The 15,428-nt window shown below is 35.0% G+C and overlaps 1 protein-coding gene across 2 annotated transcripts in view; it reads left to right on the forward strand.

Annotated features, from left to right (window-relative positions):
- Positions 1-1,292: 1,292 nt before the first annotated feature.
- Positions 1,293-15,428, forward strand: part of LOC145291237 (nucleolar MIF4G domain-containing protein 1-like) — a 63,267-nt gene continuing 49,131 nt past the window's right edge. Inside the window, exons 1-3 of one of the 2 annotated variants that reach the window (XM_080136840.1) lie at positions 1,293-1,593; positions 6,339-6,476; positions 9,757-9,946. In XM_080136840.1, coding sequence (XP_079992966.1) covers positions 1,492-1,593; positions 6,339-6,476; positions 9,757-9,946 — 430 coding nt within the window. In that variant the 5' untranslated portion in view covers positions 1,293-1,491. The remainder of the gene's footprint in view (positions 1,594-6,338; positions 6,477-9,756; positions 9,947-15,428) is intronic. The other variant, XM_080136838.1, reaches the window with a different exon arrangement.

The raw sequence follows: 15,428 nt of genomic DNA on the forward strand, positions 1-15,428 counted from the left end.
GGACAAAAAACGAAAATAGAGAAAAGACACGACGAGGGAGATAGAGGTGGGAAACAACAGAGGTTAATAGACAAGATTTTAGAGTGTTTCTTATAACGATTTCTTCAAGCGCAAAGGATTTCCTCAGCCACGAAAGACTTCCAGCAAGTACCCTTACAATTACACAAATATTATTTTTTTCACTTGGATTATAATTCTTGACTTTCGTTTTATAACAACGCACAGTTCTCTGCGTTATTCCTGGACTTTAATCTTATTAATTTCATGCTCAAGGGACATCATGAACATACAGGATTGAATACAAATTACACCTCTCCCATATAAAAAAAAAAAATACTTCTGCTTAAATAAAATTTATTATTTTGAGTTTTAGAGTTTGTTCTCTAGTTGTTGCTATTCACTGATGTTTTTTTGTTAGGGAGAAGAGTTTCGACCGATGATCCCATCACCGTCCTGAATTCAGACGTCGGTCGCTACCCTTTTCCCTACACATCACCAATCTGCACAAGCACAATGAAAAAATAGGCAAATGTGTAGTTTAGCGTCATAAATTATTTGACAGAGAAAAAGTTATAAAAATCATTTATTTTTATATAAAACATTATTAGACCCAAAGACTGAAATAAAACCAGAAAAAAAAAATCATTTTTATTATTTTTTCATCATTTTTATTAGACTTAAATGTACGACAATCGAGACGGCTATATTGCTTTTAAAATTTAGCCTTTCTAAGGTCTGACAGATTAGCTTTTTTAAAGACAAATTTGGCCTTTTTTCGCTCTTGGAACGGTTTTGGTCACCATTTTTGTAATGAGAGCGTAAAAAAAGGCCAAATTTGGCCTTAAAAAGGCCAATCTGCCAAACCTTAGAAAGGCCAAATTTTAAAAACAATATGGCGGCCTCGATTGTCGTACATTTAATCTAATAAAAATGTTGAAAAAAAAAAAAATAAAAAATGAATTTTTTTGCGTTTTATTTCAGCCTTAGGGTCTAATAATGTGTTTTATATAAAAATAAATAGTTTTTTTTTATAATTTTTTTGTCTGTCAAATAATCTACGCCGCTAAAGTACACATTTGCCGAAAAAATATGTTTATATATTTAAGCACACATTCTTTGTTATTTCTTTTAACAATCTAAATGTTCAATTTGGCTTTTATATTGTGAAAACTTGGCTACAATTATCAATTTGGCCTTTTTTGGTCTTTTTTTCTGAAAGATTTGGCTTCAAATATTTTTATGGTCTGACATCCCGGAGAATGACATGCTATTGTAAAAAAAGCACCCATTTATTTGTTTCTTGACCACTTTTTCGGTTTGTTCTCTAAGAGTAATAGATGCCCATAAAAAGAAAAATAAAAGTTTAAATTCATATCTTTCTGCTAATCTTGTCTGAATTACTTCCCTTGTTTCGACAGTACACCGTTTCTACTTCCGGTTACACCGTCCGCACGTGTTTACCACATTTATACAAAATAATATATTTCTACAATGGCTCCCCCAGTTGTTAAAGTTATTCAACGAAAAGAGAAAAGAAAAATGTTACGTGATCTCAAAAAAGCAAAACGCATTGCTTTTGCACAAAGGAAAAAAGTAAGTGTATCAATTATTTTCAACTCGATTTCGACTTCGGTTAACAATAATAATGATAATAATAATCGATCTCGTTTGACCGTTTTCAGAATTGTCGAGGATAGATTCTTGTCACTCAGTCTAAACCCTAGCTTATCACGATAAGATATAGACCGGATTATTATCGAATGGACACTAGTCTACCAGATTATATATATATATATATATATATATAAATTGGGTTTGTATTACTGTACACATAGATTCGAAAAAATTGTCAAAAAACAAATATATAACAAATAAATGTTATCAAAGGCAAGATAAGTTACTTTTCTGCCAAACTGGATATATTTTTTGTGTTTTTATTCAATGTAACATATTTATTCAGCTCGAAAAATATACAGTGTTTACCGATGTATTGGAAAATTCAAGATGGTGTTTCAGGGTTTCCCGGTTTCACACCCTCTTTAACACCGTAAGTTTGGGAAAAGGTGTTATAAATAAAAAAACTATACAAAATACTATTAAAAACCCGCCGAATATATGTCAACCTATGTCACGGTAACATATATTGAGCGAGTTTTTAACAGTATTTTATCCGGTTTTTTATTTATAACACCTTTTCCCAAACTTACCGTGTTAAAGAGAGAATCAGACGCTATCTTGAATGTTCCAATACATCGGTAAACACTGTATGGTTTTCGAGCTGAATAAACATGTTACATTGAATAAAAACACGAAAAATATATCCAGTTTGGTAGAAAAGTAACTTATCTTGCCTTTGATAACATTTATTTGTTATATATTTGTTTTTTGACAACTTTTTCGAATCTATGTGTACAGTAATATAGGCACCGCCAAAAATGGCCGCAAAATCAAGTTGTTGTTGTTTTTTAAAACGAAATTACATTTATTAAAATCCATTATTTCTGAGTAACTTTTTTTTTCCAGAAAGATAAAACCCTGAATTTTATCATATAGAAAACAGAATAATGTAAAACTTTTTCTACTATTTTTAATTCAATTTTAAATGTTAAATTTTCCCCAAAAGTTAACAATTGACATTTTTTGTCTTGCACAAAAAACGTACTTAAATATTAAAAAAAAAGGGTTTTTGAAATAATTAATTAATTTATTTATTGTCTAACTAAGATTTAGGATGATTTTCTAAGAGAATATGCAAAAATATTATAATATAAGTACCTGAATTTCAAATAATTCCACTTATTCATATAGGTAACCAGATATTTCGCGTTGACGTAGAGTTCAGATCGACTCTGTTTACGTTTTCGTTTGATAATAAGAAAACTATGGAAGACCAAACAGGCCAAAAAAAACTTATTTTTCATTGACGAAAATTTCAATGTATTATTAAGCTGAGGCTGGCCAGTACCAGATGGGTGACCATTTGTATGCGTTTGGTTTTTAATGTGTATGTGTGTGGGGGCCAGGCTCCCCAAAATGGGGGGGGGGGGCAATTTAAAGCAGAATAAAAAAAAATTATTTCAGCGCGTTTGGTCCACCATAGTCGAAAGGCGGCAAACGTTTTCAAGCGGGATCGAAAAAAATGATGCTATTTTTAACACAAAGGGCACAATATTTATCGAATTTTTTTTTTAGTATCGATTATTCAAAGCATGCCCTGTTTAATAATGGTCATGCATTATTCGGCTCGCTAAAAAAAAATTGTTAATTTATTTATCAAAAATTTTAAAATAGCTTTTTTCGTATAAATATTAAAAAATTTTTTTTTTTGTTTTGCTTAACTTAAATTAATTATTTTACTTAACATATTCACCGAATTTCACACTTCAAAACTCAAAAGCGGGATAATTAAACACAATCGAAGTTCTGATATTCAGACGTAAAAATAAGGTATGCAAACAATTTTTTTTTTTTTTTTTTTTTTGAATCTATAATTCTGTCCCTTACAACAACACAATATGTTGATTTCAGTTTCAGATGATTATTTTAAGCATATTTGTTCCCACTTCAAAACAAGGGGGGGTTTTGTAAGCAAAAAAATATATATATATAAATATCGTTTATGAAAAATAAGTACACTGTTATAAAGTTCATTCTTCTCCTAATAATCGCTGAAAATTTCGTATTGATCGGATAATTACCTGATTTTTGGTAGATTTTTAAAAAGACGGTCCGTCAAAAAGTACTGACCTGCCCCCCCAGTTTTGGCGGTGCCTACAGTAATACAAACCCAAAAAATTTAATCGGTATTTAGGCACTTTTGTTACCGTGCTGAAATTATAACGTTATTGTTTTGAAAGCCATTCTTAACATGACGAGGCGGATGATGTTTTGTAACTATTCTGTGCTTTCAGCTAACAATTTAAAAAAAAAAAAAAGATATCATGAAACTTGATCTTAACCTGAAAAACTATTTAAAAAATCATGCGGTAACAAAAGTGCACTGCATAACTACCAAAAAAAGTCAATATTTAAATATTTGTAGGAAGTGCTCAGTTTTTAACGTAACGTCCTAGTAAATTGACCACCCATTTTAGAACCACTCGATGTTTTTAGGTCAAATTTCACGAATTAAACCTTTTTTAAAAAGTAGCTTAGCCATCTTTTGAATTTCGCTTTTTAAAAATAATCGCAAAAAAGGCCAAACTGATTAAAAAAAAATTTTAAAAAGCCGAAATTTGGTCTAAAAACGTCGAGTGCTTCTAAAATGGGTGGTCAATTTACTAGAATGTTGCATTAGAAACTGAGCACCCCTTACAAATATTTAAATATTGATTTTTTCTTTTTTTCATTTTCTTTTTGTGATAATCTGGTAGACTAGTGTTCATTCGATGATAATCCACTGAAAAAATGAAAATAAAAAATAATAAGGAGGGAGGGACAAGGTTCTTCTGTTACAAGAAAAAGGGTCCCCTTTTCTTGTAAGTAAGAAGAACATTAGATAAGTGAAAATTATTGAGAATCCCTTTCTGCTATGACGTCATATGTGTCTTTAAATGTGATCGACTCACGTGGCTTAAACATACATTTCCAAAACACACTTCTGCAACAAAGAATTCTCAATATTTTTCAATATATTTAATTTCTATTGTTCGTTATTCTCTAGCTGACCTTATTTTAATTCAGTTTTCACAAAAAGAATTGAACAACATTAGGATAGACCGAGATTCGAACTTTGTAAGCTAGGTTCAGAAATAGATTCGGAAAATGGAATGTAAGGATTTCGCATTGTTCAATTTCATATAAAATAGTTTAGATATGTTTGTTTGTAAAAAGAATTTAATTGTTCAGTTCTTTTTATGAAAACTGAATTAAAATAAGGTCAGCTAGAGAATAACGAACAATAGAAATTAAATATATTGAAAAATATTGAGAATTCTTTGTTGCAGAAGTGTGTTTTGCAAATGTATGTTTAAGCCACGTGAGTCGATCACATTTAGAGACAAATATGACGCCATAGCAGAAAGGGATTCTCAATAATAGAAGAGAATTAGCAGATGAGTTGAGATGGAAAAAGGAGTCAGTTGAGTCCAGATCGAATACCAGCAGAGTCGGTCGGACATAGCTGACATGATCAGAGGAGGGTCCCCTCAGAGACGAAGGGGTAGAACATTAAACATGTAAAAACGACTTTGAATTTGTTGACGTCATCATCATTTGACCAGTCGATATGATAATAAAGAAGTTATCATGTTTTTGTAAAACTGTGTCGTGTCATCATTCAACAGCAAAAGGTAATGTGTGAAACATCCTTAATATGAACTTTGTCTCCATCATTGTTATTACGAACTTTATGTAACTCTTACAAGAAATGTATCTCTTTTCCCTCTCACTCATCGTTATTAATGAACTGTGTATAACCCATCTTAAGTAATGTGTTCCTCCATCATGAGTAATGATTATCCTCCCCTCCTGTGTTATAAGAAACTACAGAACTGTAATACTTATAAATGTCTTCTCTCCCTCGTCACCATCGTATATATGTACCCGTCATCTTAAAAATGACCCCGGCTATGCAACACTTCAGGTCTGCTGGTACACCCTCCCAGGCATTTCCTTCTTGTTTTGAGAACTAGTTGATTTATTAGTTGATTTATTAGTGATCGTAAAACCGCAGTTTAGTGGCTTGAAAATAATGTAATGAAAACTTATGTTCAGATGATAAATATTGTTTTATCTTATTTTTGTTAAATATTTTGTCAGATTTTGTTAAATATTTTGTCAGATTTTGTAGCCGGTGAAATGGGGATAGGGTTATTGGACGGCTTAGGCAACTTGAAGCACCAAAATCTCAAACTCAACATGAAAGGGAAAAACAATGAAATCGCCACCTTGTGTGATAACTTTTTCATGGCTTTTGGGTTAACCTATCTGAGAATTGCAATGAATTACCTCGTTGCTTACAATGACAACTCGTCCTTGTAATTGTAACAAAAAAGTAGAATTATCAAGGAACAAATGATCGAACAAACTAAGACTAACTAAGAATGGATCGACTATAGGAGTGTTTTTATAATCTTATAATCTATCCTATATAAATGTTGTCTCATCCTATTCACATCGGTGGACAACGAACTGACACTATAAAGTCAGTCGATCAAGCAGTTACCGATTTCTTGCTTAAACAGTCGCCACACTGAAAACTGTTGTTTCACCCTTACACGTCGAATTCTTGTTCGTAAAAAATTACAATTTAGGACATTTTCTATGTTATATTGTTGTTTTCCTAAAAAAAAAAGATCCTTGCTTGTGTGATTATCATTTGCCTGTTTTAATTCCAGATTCCAACTTTAAAAGATCTGGAACAAAAAAAAGAACAAGAATTGCAGAAAGAGAAAGAAAAGAAAAAGCGGAATTTATTAAGACGTCAACAGAGGAAGCAGAACAGACTTCAATCTGAAGAAACAAAAAACAAAAAGGTTTGCTTTAAAAAAAAAATTTTTTTATTTATTTATTTTAAAAAATTTTTTATTGGGCCAACAAAAGGAGAGTGGACCTTTAAATTCATTCACGCTTGTCGGTTCGCACTTTTCTCAATAATGTCTTGGAATTTTTTGAAATTTTATGCAAACATTAAATATGATATGAATAAAAAAAGTAAAGAACAGATTTTCTGGGAAAACTCTGGTTGTCTCACCCTCCTAGGGGTGCCTTTCAGGTTAAAATGGTTAAAATTGACACTTTTGTGCTTATTAAACCGGTTTAAATAAACGCTAGTCAATCAAAAAACTTTTACGAAAATGCTCGGATTCGACATTAAATAACCTGAAAAGTGTTGATAAATAGTAAAACAAATCAAACCAAATCCAACTGCACTTTGGTTTTAAAAACTATCCTTGCAAAAATTGCTGATTCCTGTATCCTCTCTGCCTTAAGGATATTGATGGGTGATGACAGTCAGGGATAACTTATCTCTTGAGTTATTACTTTGTACTTGGTTTGGTTGTCACCGTGGATCAGTTGAACCAGCTCCGCCTGTTGAGTTGACTGCATCTTGAATTGAGACCGAACAAACCCGACGATCCGATGTTGCTGTAGCCATGAGCAGTTCCAGCGACATAGACCGTAGAGGTGAGGACCCTGAATCAGCTCGACATCTTGTTTCACTGTCTTGATCCAGAACTTCAGCTGTCCACTGTGATGTTTCTTCCAGCCTGGCGGTGGGGCCAGGTCAATGGCTTCATAGATGTAATTGGCCGGTTGTCGGTGGAGGGCGTAACTAAATTCTTAGAGGCATCTTGTGAGGATAGATTGGGCGAGTGAGGATGTTTTGTAGTATGTGTGAACCACAGCATTGGAAAATAATTCTTGCCAGTGAACCTGGAGGATACAGTGTAGACACTGATGGCCAAACATTTCAATTTTGCGTTAATAAGAGACTCTTATTGGCCACGTTTCACAGCCGTACAGGAGGATCGTGTGGACAAGAGCTGATCTTGATTTTTGTTTTCAGGCTAACTTCATGCCAGGACTATAGACAGAAATGAAGGTAGTTGAAGGCAAAGTGAGCATTGTTGATGCAATTGTGGATAGCTCCTTCCCTTTGGTCAGTTGCAGTGATTATGGAGTCAAGGTATTCAAACTGGTCAACCTCCTTGAGAGTTTCTCTGTTGAGAGTTAAGAGTTGGTTTTTTTTTTTTTTTTTTTTTTTGGTCTATGCAATCCCTGCAATCAGCAACTTTGTTTTCCTAGTATTTATCTTCATAAATTATCATTATCATTGAGGCAATGGACTGCATCTTATTTATGGCTTATTGGGTATGGTTGAAGTAGTCTCCCAGAATAGCAATGTCTTCACTGTAGTCGAGGTCTGTTATTTGAAAATGTATCCCCGCCATAACACCGGGAAAGTTAGTGTGTTGGAGGTTATCTAATCGATGGCGTAATTGAATAGCATCGGTGATAGTACACAGCCTTGACGAACCCCAGAGCTAGGATTCTTGACCGTAGGCATTAACTTTAGTGTGGGTGAAGAGATATTAGGCTTTGATCAGATTTAGCAGCTTTGGTGGGATACCATCTGCATGCATGATTTGCTAAAGTGGTCAGCAGAATCAAAGGTTGCTACAAAGTTAATGAAACAAACAATGATCTTTTGCTAGTAGCACCAATGGTTCACAGAGGGTGAAAATTTGGTCAGTGCACCCACGACGAGGGCAGAAGCCACATTGATCTGGTCTGATGCACATGTCTCTTTTATATTGAAACAACTTCAGTAGAATAGTTTTGAAGATTTCCGAAGCAATGTCAATAAGACTTGTACCTTGATTGTTGCTGCAACATCGTTTGTCATCTTTCTTGAAAAAGGGAAGCAATCTTGAGGAAAGGTTTCAGACTCCCGGATACGGGTGATAATTTTAAGTAGAGCTGGCGCTAGGGTATCTGGAGCATGTTTGAAGATTTTGGCAGGAAAACAATCCTCGTTAGCCGCTTTATTGTTTTAGCTTTTAGATCACGTCTAGAACTTCTTCCAAAGTCAGGGCAGCAGTATCAGTCATAGACAACATGGGGCTACACTGGATTTGCGCTGGGTGAGCCGACTGAGACGCGTGGTTGAGCAAGGTAGCAAAGTGTTGGCTTCACTATTGAATGCGGTCATAAAGATTGGTGATAGCTTGTCCTTATTGATTGAGAGTGATTTCACTGATACCAGTGAAGAGTCTGGTACTAGACCAAAGAATATTGTTTAGTTTTCTCAAATCCCCAATAGAAGCTGTTTGCTCTATATCTTCAGCAATCCCACACCAATACGTATTGTGATCAACTCTTGCCAAGCTGACAGTCTCTCAGCATAGACAGCGGAAGTCACCATTACCAGAACAGTGAACTTTTTTGGTTTTGTCGGTGAGCTCAATAGTGTGTCCAGAGATTCAGTTCTTCAAACTTGACGCAATCAGATCTTCAGTTTGTGTCGTTATCCACTTCTTTGCCATCACCTCCCACTACAAAACCATATATAGATAAAAAATAGCAACTTGTGTTCAATGAATAGTTTATGTTTCACTATTAAATATGCTGTAAAAAAAAAAGGAAAACCAGTTCTTGTCCAGAATTCCTCCTACATTAAAAAAAAAAAAAAAAAAGAAAAATCTATATCATGTACATACTCATGATGAAATGAAAATATCGTATTCCAAAAATCATGTAAATTGATCAAATAGTTTTCTTTTTATAAAGAAAATAATTTTTAAGCGATTAATGGGAATTTGTACGCATCAACAAAAATCTTGCAAGTTTGAATTATTGTTAAGCTATCTGCTTTTGTAACTTGTGACTGCATGAGAACTTGATATTGCCATGAAACTGCCCCCTTCTGGGGAAGCCAGTTCAACCTGCCTAAGGTATATGCCGCCTGGCATATATACATCTTCCTTTGTTTCTTAAAATTGTTTTCAAAATGGTGGACAAGTATGTCGCTCTTCAGTTACTCATAAAATTTGATTTTTTTATTTAAAAATAAAACTACTTGATCCATTTATGTGATTTTTGGAATATGATATTTTCATCACAGCTACATATACAATTTTTTTTTATTTTTGTATTTTAATATAGAGGAAATTCTGAACAAGAATCTGTAAATAAAGTTGTTGAAGAGATGTCGCAAATAAAATGAAGAGTCACTTTTATAAGCCGATATGAACCAACATCCAAAGTGAATTATAAATATAAAGTTTTTGTTCTGTATTGATTTTTAAACAGGTGTCTGGAAAGGTCAGTGATGACGATGATGAAAAGACAGATGAAGAGAATGAACACGAGGCTCGTCGGTTGTATCATTTAAATGCCCTGAAAGAAGACGACAAGATATTGAAAGAATTGGAGAAAAAATTGAAGATTAAGAAAAATTCTAAAAGTTTACCAAAATCCTTCATTGCTGATGGACTTGATTGTATCCTTTTTTTATTCTTACCAAATGGAATATTCTAAAATGTCTAATAGAAGTTGAAATGCAGGATATATAGATCTACTAAGTCTGTATATTCATTAGACTCTGACAAGTATATTTGATAACTGTGATATCGACGTATATAGAAATAATGGATTGGTTATAACAGAGTCAAGTGACAAATATGACAAGAATAATAATAATAAAATCATAAGAAATAATGAATCTAACCAGAATGTTAATGACCCAAATAGAAAAAAAGAAAGTTAATAATAATAGTACAGTACAATGTCCTTGGCAAAATAATTGCTTAGCAAAAAACATAATGTACTTAGCCACAGTATGCACAAATGAAAACCTAAATAATAAAAAAAATGTTATATAATTGAACTTCATAAAAAAGAGATATTATCATCAAAAAAGATGTAGTATATCATTATTGAACTGTGTTGAGGTATTTTTCACAAGGTATGTTGCCACTTAGAATGTAAGTGGCTACTATTTGGGATTGTGCCTAACAGAAGACTCTTGTAACAGATTTGGGCCCTATGGTACCGAGCAGTTAGGATTAACTAGATAAATCTGCAATTTACACAGCTAATGATGTGGAATTTTAGAATAACAGAATTAAAGGCAAAATGAATGTGCAAACAATAACAATAACCTTGCACGTCAAAGAATGACACAATTGTCTAGTATTAGAAGAAGTCAAAATTTAAAGAACATAAGAAACAGTTCATTATATAGTTAACGAGGAGAGAAGATAGTCACGACAGTGGAGTTGATCAACATTTGAACCATGTAGTCTACAAGTTAGTCACTAGGGTGAATGATAGACATTCAAATTCTGTAATCAATCAACATCTGTGTATAGAATTTGGGTCCTGAAAGAATTACCTTGAAGATATTAAGATGTGCCATGACATTTTTTTTTTTTTTTAAATTTTCTTTTTAATTATATTTTCACCCCAAACAAGGCACATTGCCACTTTGGTGTAGGGGGCTACTATCAGGGAAAACATCTACTGGGGTACTATGTAGGGATTAGGGCAGCGAGATGTTGGTTCACGTTGCACTTGAACTTATGCATGTCAGTACAGTTGGGGAAGCAGTGACCTGGAATGGAATTCCAAAGCCTAGCAGTTCTGGGGAAGAAACTACTGGAGTAGAAAGATCTTTTACATCTAGGGATCTCTACAGTGTGGGGGTGGAATTTTGCAGCTTGTCGGGTCTGTCGAGGGTGTTCACGTCGTGAGGGGCACAAGTGCTTGCAGTTCATCAGAGCATTCACCATTATAATACTTGTAGAACAGGCAGAGGGATGCAACGTTTCGACGATGGGACAGAGGCTGAAGCTTAGATGCCAGTTTAGGGCCTATCAGATTTGCGACTCTCTTTTGAACCCTGTCAAGGAGCGAGAGACTAGTAGTTGATGCACCAGCCCAAATATGACAGCAATACTCCATACATGGGCGAATAGTGGCCTTATAGAGGTACAGGATACTTTTAGGTGTTAGAAGTTTTCTAGCACGGTAAAGAGAGCCCACCTTCCTCACAGCGGCCCTGGCAATGTCCTCGATGTAATTGTTCCAACTCATGTTTCCTGTGAACGTTAGGCCAAGGAGCTTGAGAGACGTACTCTCAGATAAAGAGTCGTTGGCCATTGCTATAGGTGGTAGAGAAGGTTTCTTGTAATTATTGAATGAAACCAGTTTTGTCTTGGCGGCATTGAACGTGACCATCCATTTTTGTCCCCATTCCACTACTGATTGGAGGTCATCCTCTAGTGTTTCTGCCATTACTTTAGATATATGTCCATTTGTTTTCCTGTCGTGCCTGCTATAGAGTGTGATGTCATCAGCATATATACCTATCTCAGAGGCAATTTTGTCGGGGAGGTCATTTATGAATATCAGGAACAGCAGAGGTTCAAGGATAGATCCCTGGGGCACTCCCGCATTTATATCATATTGTTTAGATGTGTGACCGTCGAGGACAACCTGCATTTTTCTCTTATCTAAGAAGGATTTAATTATGTTAAGTATTCTACCAGTGATACCGTATGATCTAATCTTCCTGAGGAGACCCTCATGCCATACCCTGTCAAAAGCCTTAGATATATCTAGAGCTACCGCTCTGCCTTTTCCCGCTTTGTCCAGTGAATGGTATATGCGTTCAGAGATTACAGTGAGGATGTTTGCCATGGAACGGGCTTGTCTAAATCCATATTGTTGGTCGGTCAGAAGTTTAGCATCTGTAAGGTGCTGGACTAGAGCATGGTTAATTAAGGTCTCAAATATTTTGGCAAAAAGTGGGAGGAGGCTAATAGGGCGATAATTTAATGGGTCAGTTCTTTCGCCAGAATTCTTGAATACTGGTACCACAGAAGCAGTTTTCCAACAGCCCGGAAAGCAAGATTCATTAAGGCATTTGTTGTAGAGTTTGGAGAGAACTGGAGCTACTTCGGCTGAGCACTTTTTTAATAGCACAGCTGGGATGAGGTCGGGTCCACATGCTTTTGAAGTGTCAAGGTTTTTTATGATAGCATGCACCTGAGCAGGGGTGATTATCAGATCATCTAGCGTGGCGTCTGTCCGCATAGGAAATTGAGGTAGGGGGTGGTTTAGAGGGTCCAGTGTGGAGTTTGAGGCAAACCGACTGGCAAGCATGTTAGCCTTCTCGGTTGCTGAGCAAAGAACCTCGTGATTGTAGATATTTAGATGATCTGATCTGCATAGGTAATGTTTCAGCTAAAAATTGGAAATTTTATGTTTCAAAAATATCAAAAAATTACTAAATTGTAAAAGTGAAATTGTCTTTAATTGTAGACATAGAATAAATTTTGCTTTTGAATAATCTCCTATGTATAATATTTTGGTTGCAGAAATTCCCCTCTGGACCAAATTAATGTCGGTTTGCAACAACAGATGCCACATACAAATTTATTATGTCTACACTATTATCCACCATCTTATGTAACTTTTGAATGCCATTTACGCCACATTATATACTACATTACATCCTAGGAGCGCCATCATCACAATCGCAACCATTTTTAGAGGAACTAGTTTGTATTTTCTCCTCTAAATACCAAGTACTCTTATCGCTCCCAGTCATCACCAGTAGGATTTTTACACTTTCGACAGATTTAGGGTTGCACCCTTATTAACTGGGTCATATATTCATATCCATAACATAATCCTTCCATTTCCCTATACAAAAATAATAAATTTTCCCTTTGCACCTTCCGCTAAATCTCATTGGCTGAAACTGACTATTCGTTTGTTCCAGACTCTAACTCTTATTACAAAAACAAACGCTCCAGAAATTTACCAATATAGCTTCACTCTATACAAGAGGCGATCATTTTATATAAAATATACCTAATACAAACATATTAAACAACTGTGACACATCGGAACAATGTTTATAAGCCAAGAATGCTTTCATTTATACATTAAGTATACCATTAATTTTTATTAAACAACTGTGCTAAATCTTTTCTCTTTACATACATCGGACCTATTGTTTTTCGACACATCGGCACTGATAACCATTATTTCTTCTTTATTTTATAAAAGCTAGATAAACCTCTCTTATTTTTTAGTACAATTGACAAAAATTCTTTATTTATATGCTAAATATAAGAAAAAAAAAACGGATTAAATGATTATTATAGCTGAGACCTGTGTTCATAACCAGTATTTTGTAGTTTATATACTTAAAAATCTCTTTGTGTGATTTGGAAGCCTTTAAACTGTGTATTCTTGACTATTTGCAAAGTTTGTGCATGTCTTTGTTAATGTTTGTGCATGTGTATGCATGTATGTGTGTGTGAGTGCGTATGTATGCGTGTTTGTATGCGTGAGTGCATGCGTGTGTTTGTGCGTATGTGGAAAGTATTAAGATGGGCCAGGAAATGCAGATGTTTAGAGGAGGTGCTAAGGAGCGTGGTGAAAAGATCAATGCTGAACACCTGTATGTTTTCCAGCAAGTCTCTGCTCTTGCACTCAACAATGTTCCTCATCACTAGTTTTTGGACTGGTGGCTGCCCTCTTCATCCAATTGCAACCCCTTGCATATTTTTTCCGGGGTGTGATGGAGGCCAAGATTAACAAGCATTCCCATAACAGTTGACTCTCCGAAGACTGCCATTCTGGAAACATCCACTGCTATACACAAGGACAAGTTGCCAAAGCATGTGACTCATTTTGTGTGTGTCTTGAGATGGTTGTCTCTGCCGCTGATGGTTATATTGAAAAACAGGTAATATGTAACTGTAGTTGTTGCTAAATAATCTGTCGGGTCTCTGCATATACAACTTTTTGTTTTTATTACCTGTTTCGTTTTCTTTTTTGTCAAGTGTTGAATGTTGCTGCAACAGCCTGCATATTTTTATGGGTAGAATTCACTCTTAAGTTAATTAACCAATCATTATGAGTTTAGGAATGCGACTGGAGTAATGGCTTAAAATTTGTTTACCATTTGAGGCATTCCACCGACACCAAATAGCAGATGAGTTCTCTGCATCCTGGGTTCCTGAGACAAATACCGAAAACAAGGGGGCCAGTTACGAGCTTCATGTCTTAAGTTGTGTCTCTTTCAGCTAGTGGATGCAATTAAGACCATCAACTTGCAGATGAATTCCTCTTAGGGGCATTGCAAAATGTGACCAAACTAACAAAGTCTCCTTTTCAGAAGAGTCTTTGTGATACTGGCGGTGTTGCATCTTACACGGATGGTGCGATTTAGTCAAAAAGGTAGATTAATAGGATGCATTGTAGGCATTCCATATTGAAGAATGCCAGTGTATGGGAAGATTTTTGGAGCATTGCTAATGTGTGTTAAAAGAATTGGCAGACGAACATTCTTTCAATTTATCCTGAATTGAAATTACTACTTCAGAGACTGAACTGTTCATTTTTTTTTTTTTTTTTTTTTTTTTTTTTTTTTTTTTTTTGCTTGTTTTCGTATTTAGCAAGGCATATTGTTACTTGAACATAAGGGGTTCTATTTGGGATCATGTCTACAGGGAACTATATAGGGAGTTGAGCAGCAATAAGGGAATAAACTATTAGAGTAGAAGGCTCTCTGGCATCTAGGGACCTCTACAGTGAAGGAGAGGGATTTTGCTGTGTGATAGGTTAGTCAGGTGTATTTATGTTGAGGAAACACAAGTGCTATGAATATGTCATAGCACATTCCATAAAGTACTTATAAAACAGACACATGCAACATTGCAGTGATGGGACAGGGCTTGGTGCTTGGCTTACAATACAGATTGGATTTGAGACTCTTTTCTCAACCCTGTCTAAGAGTGAAAGACTAGTGATAGATGTACCAGCCTGGATGTGACAACAATGCTCCATGCATGGGTGAAGGGTGGTTTTGTAGATATATAGGATATTGTCAGGTGTGAGTAATTTTTTTAGCAGGATAGAGGGAGCCCACCTTTTTTGCAGCAACTTTGGCAATGTCTTCAATG

The sequence above is a fragment of the Euprymna scolopes genome, chromosome 12 (assembly GCF_053919585.1).
Source record: "Euprymna scolopes isolate OS-2025 chromosome 12, ASM5391958v1, whole genome shotgun sequence".
NCBI classification, from domain to species: Eukaryota; Metazoa; Mollusca; class Cephalopoda; order Sepiida; family Sepiolidae; genus Euprymna; species Euprymna scolopes.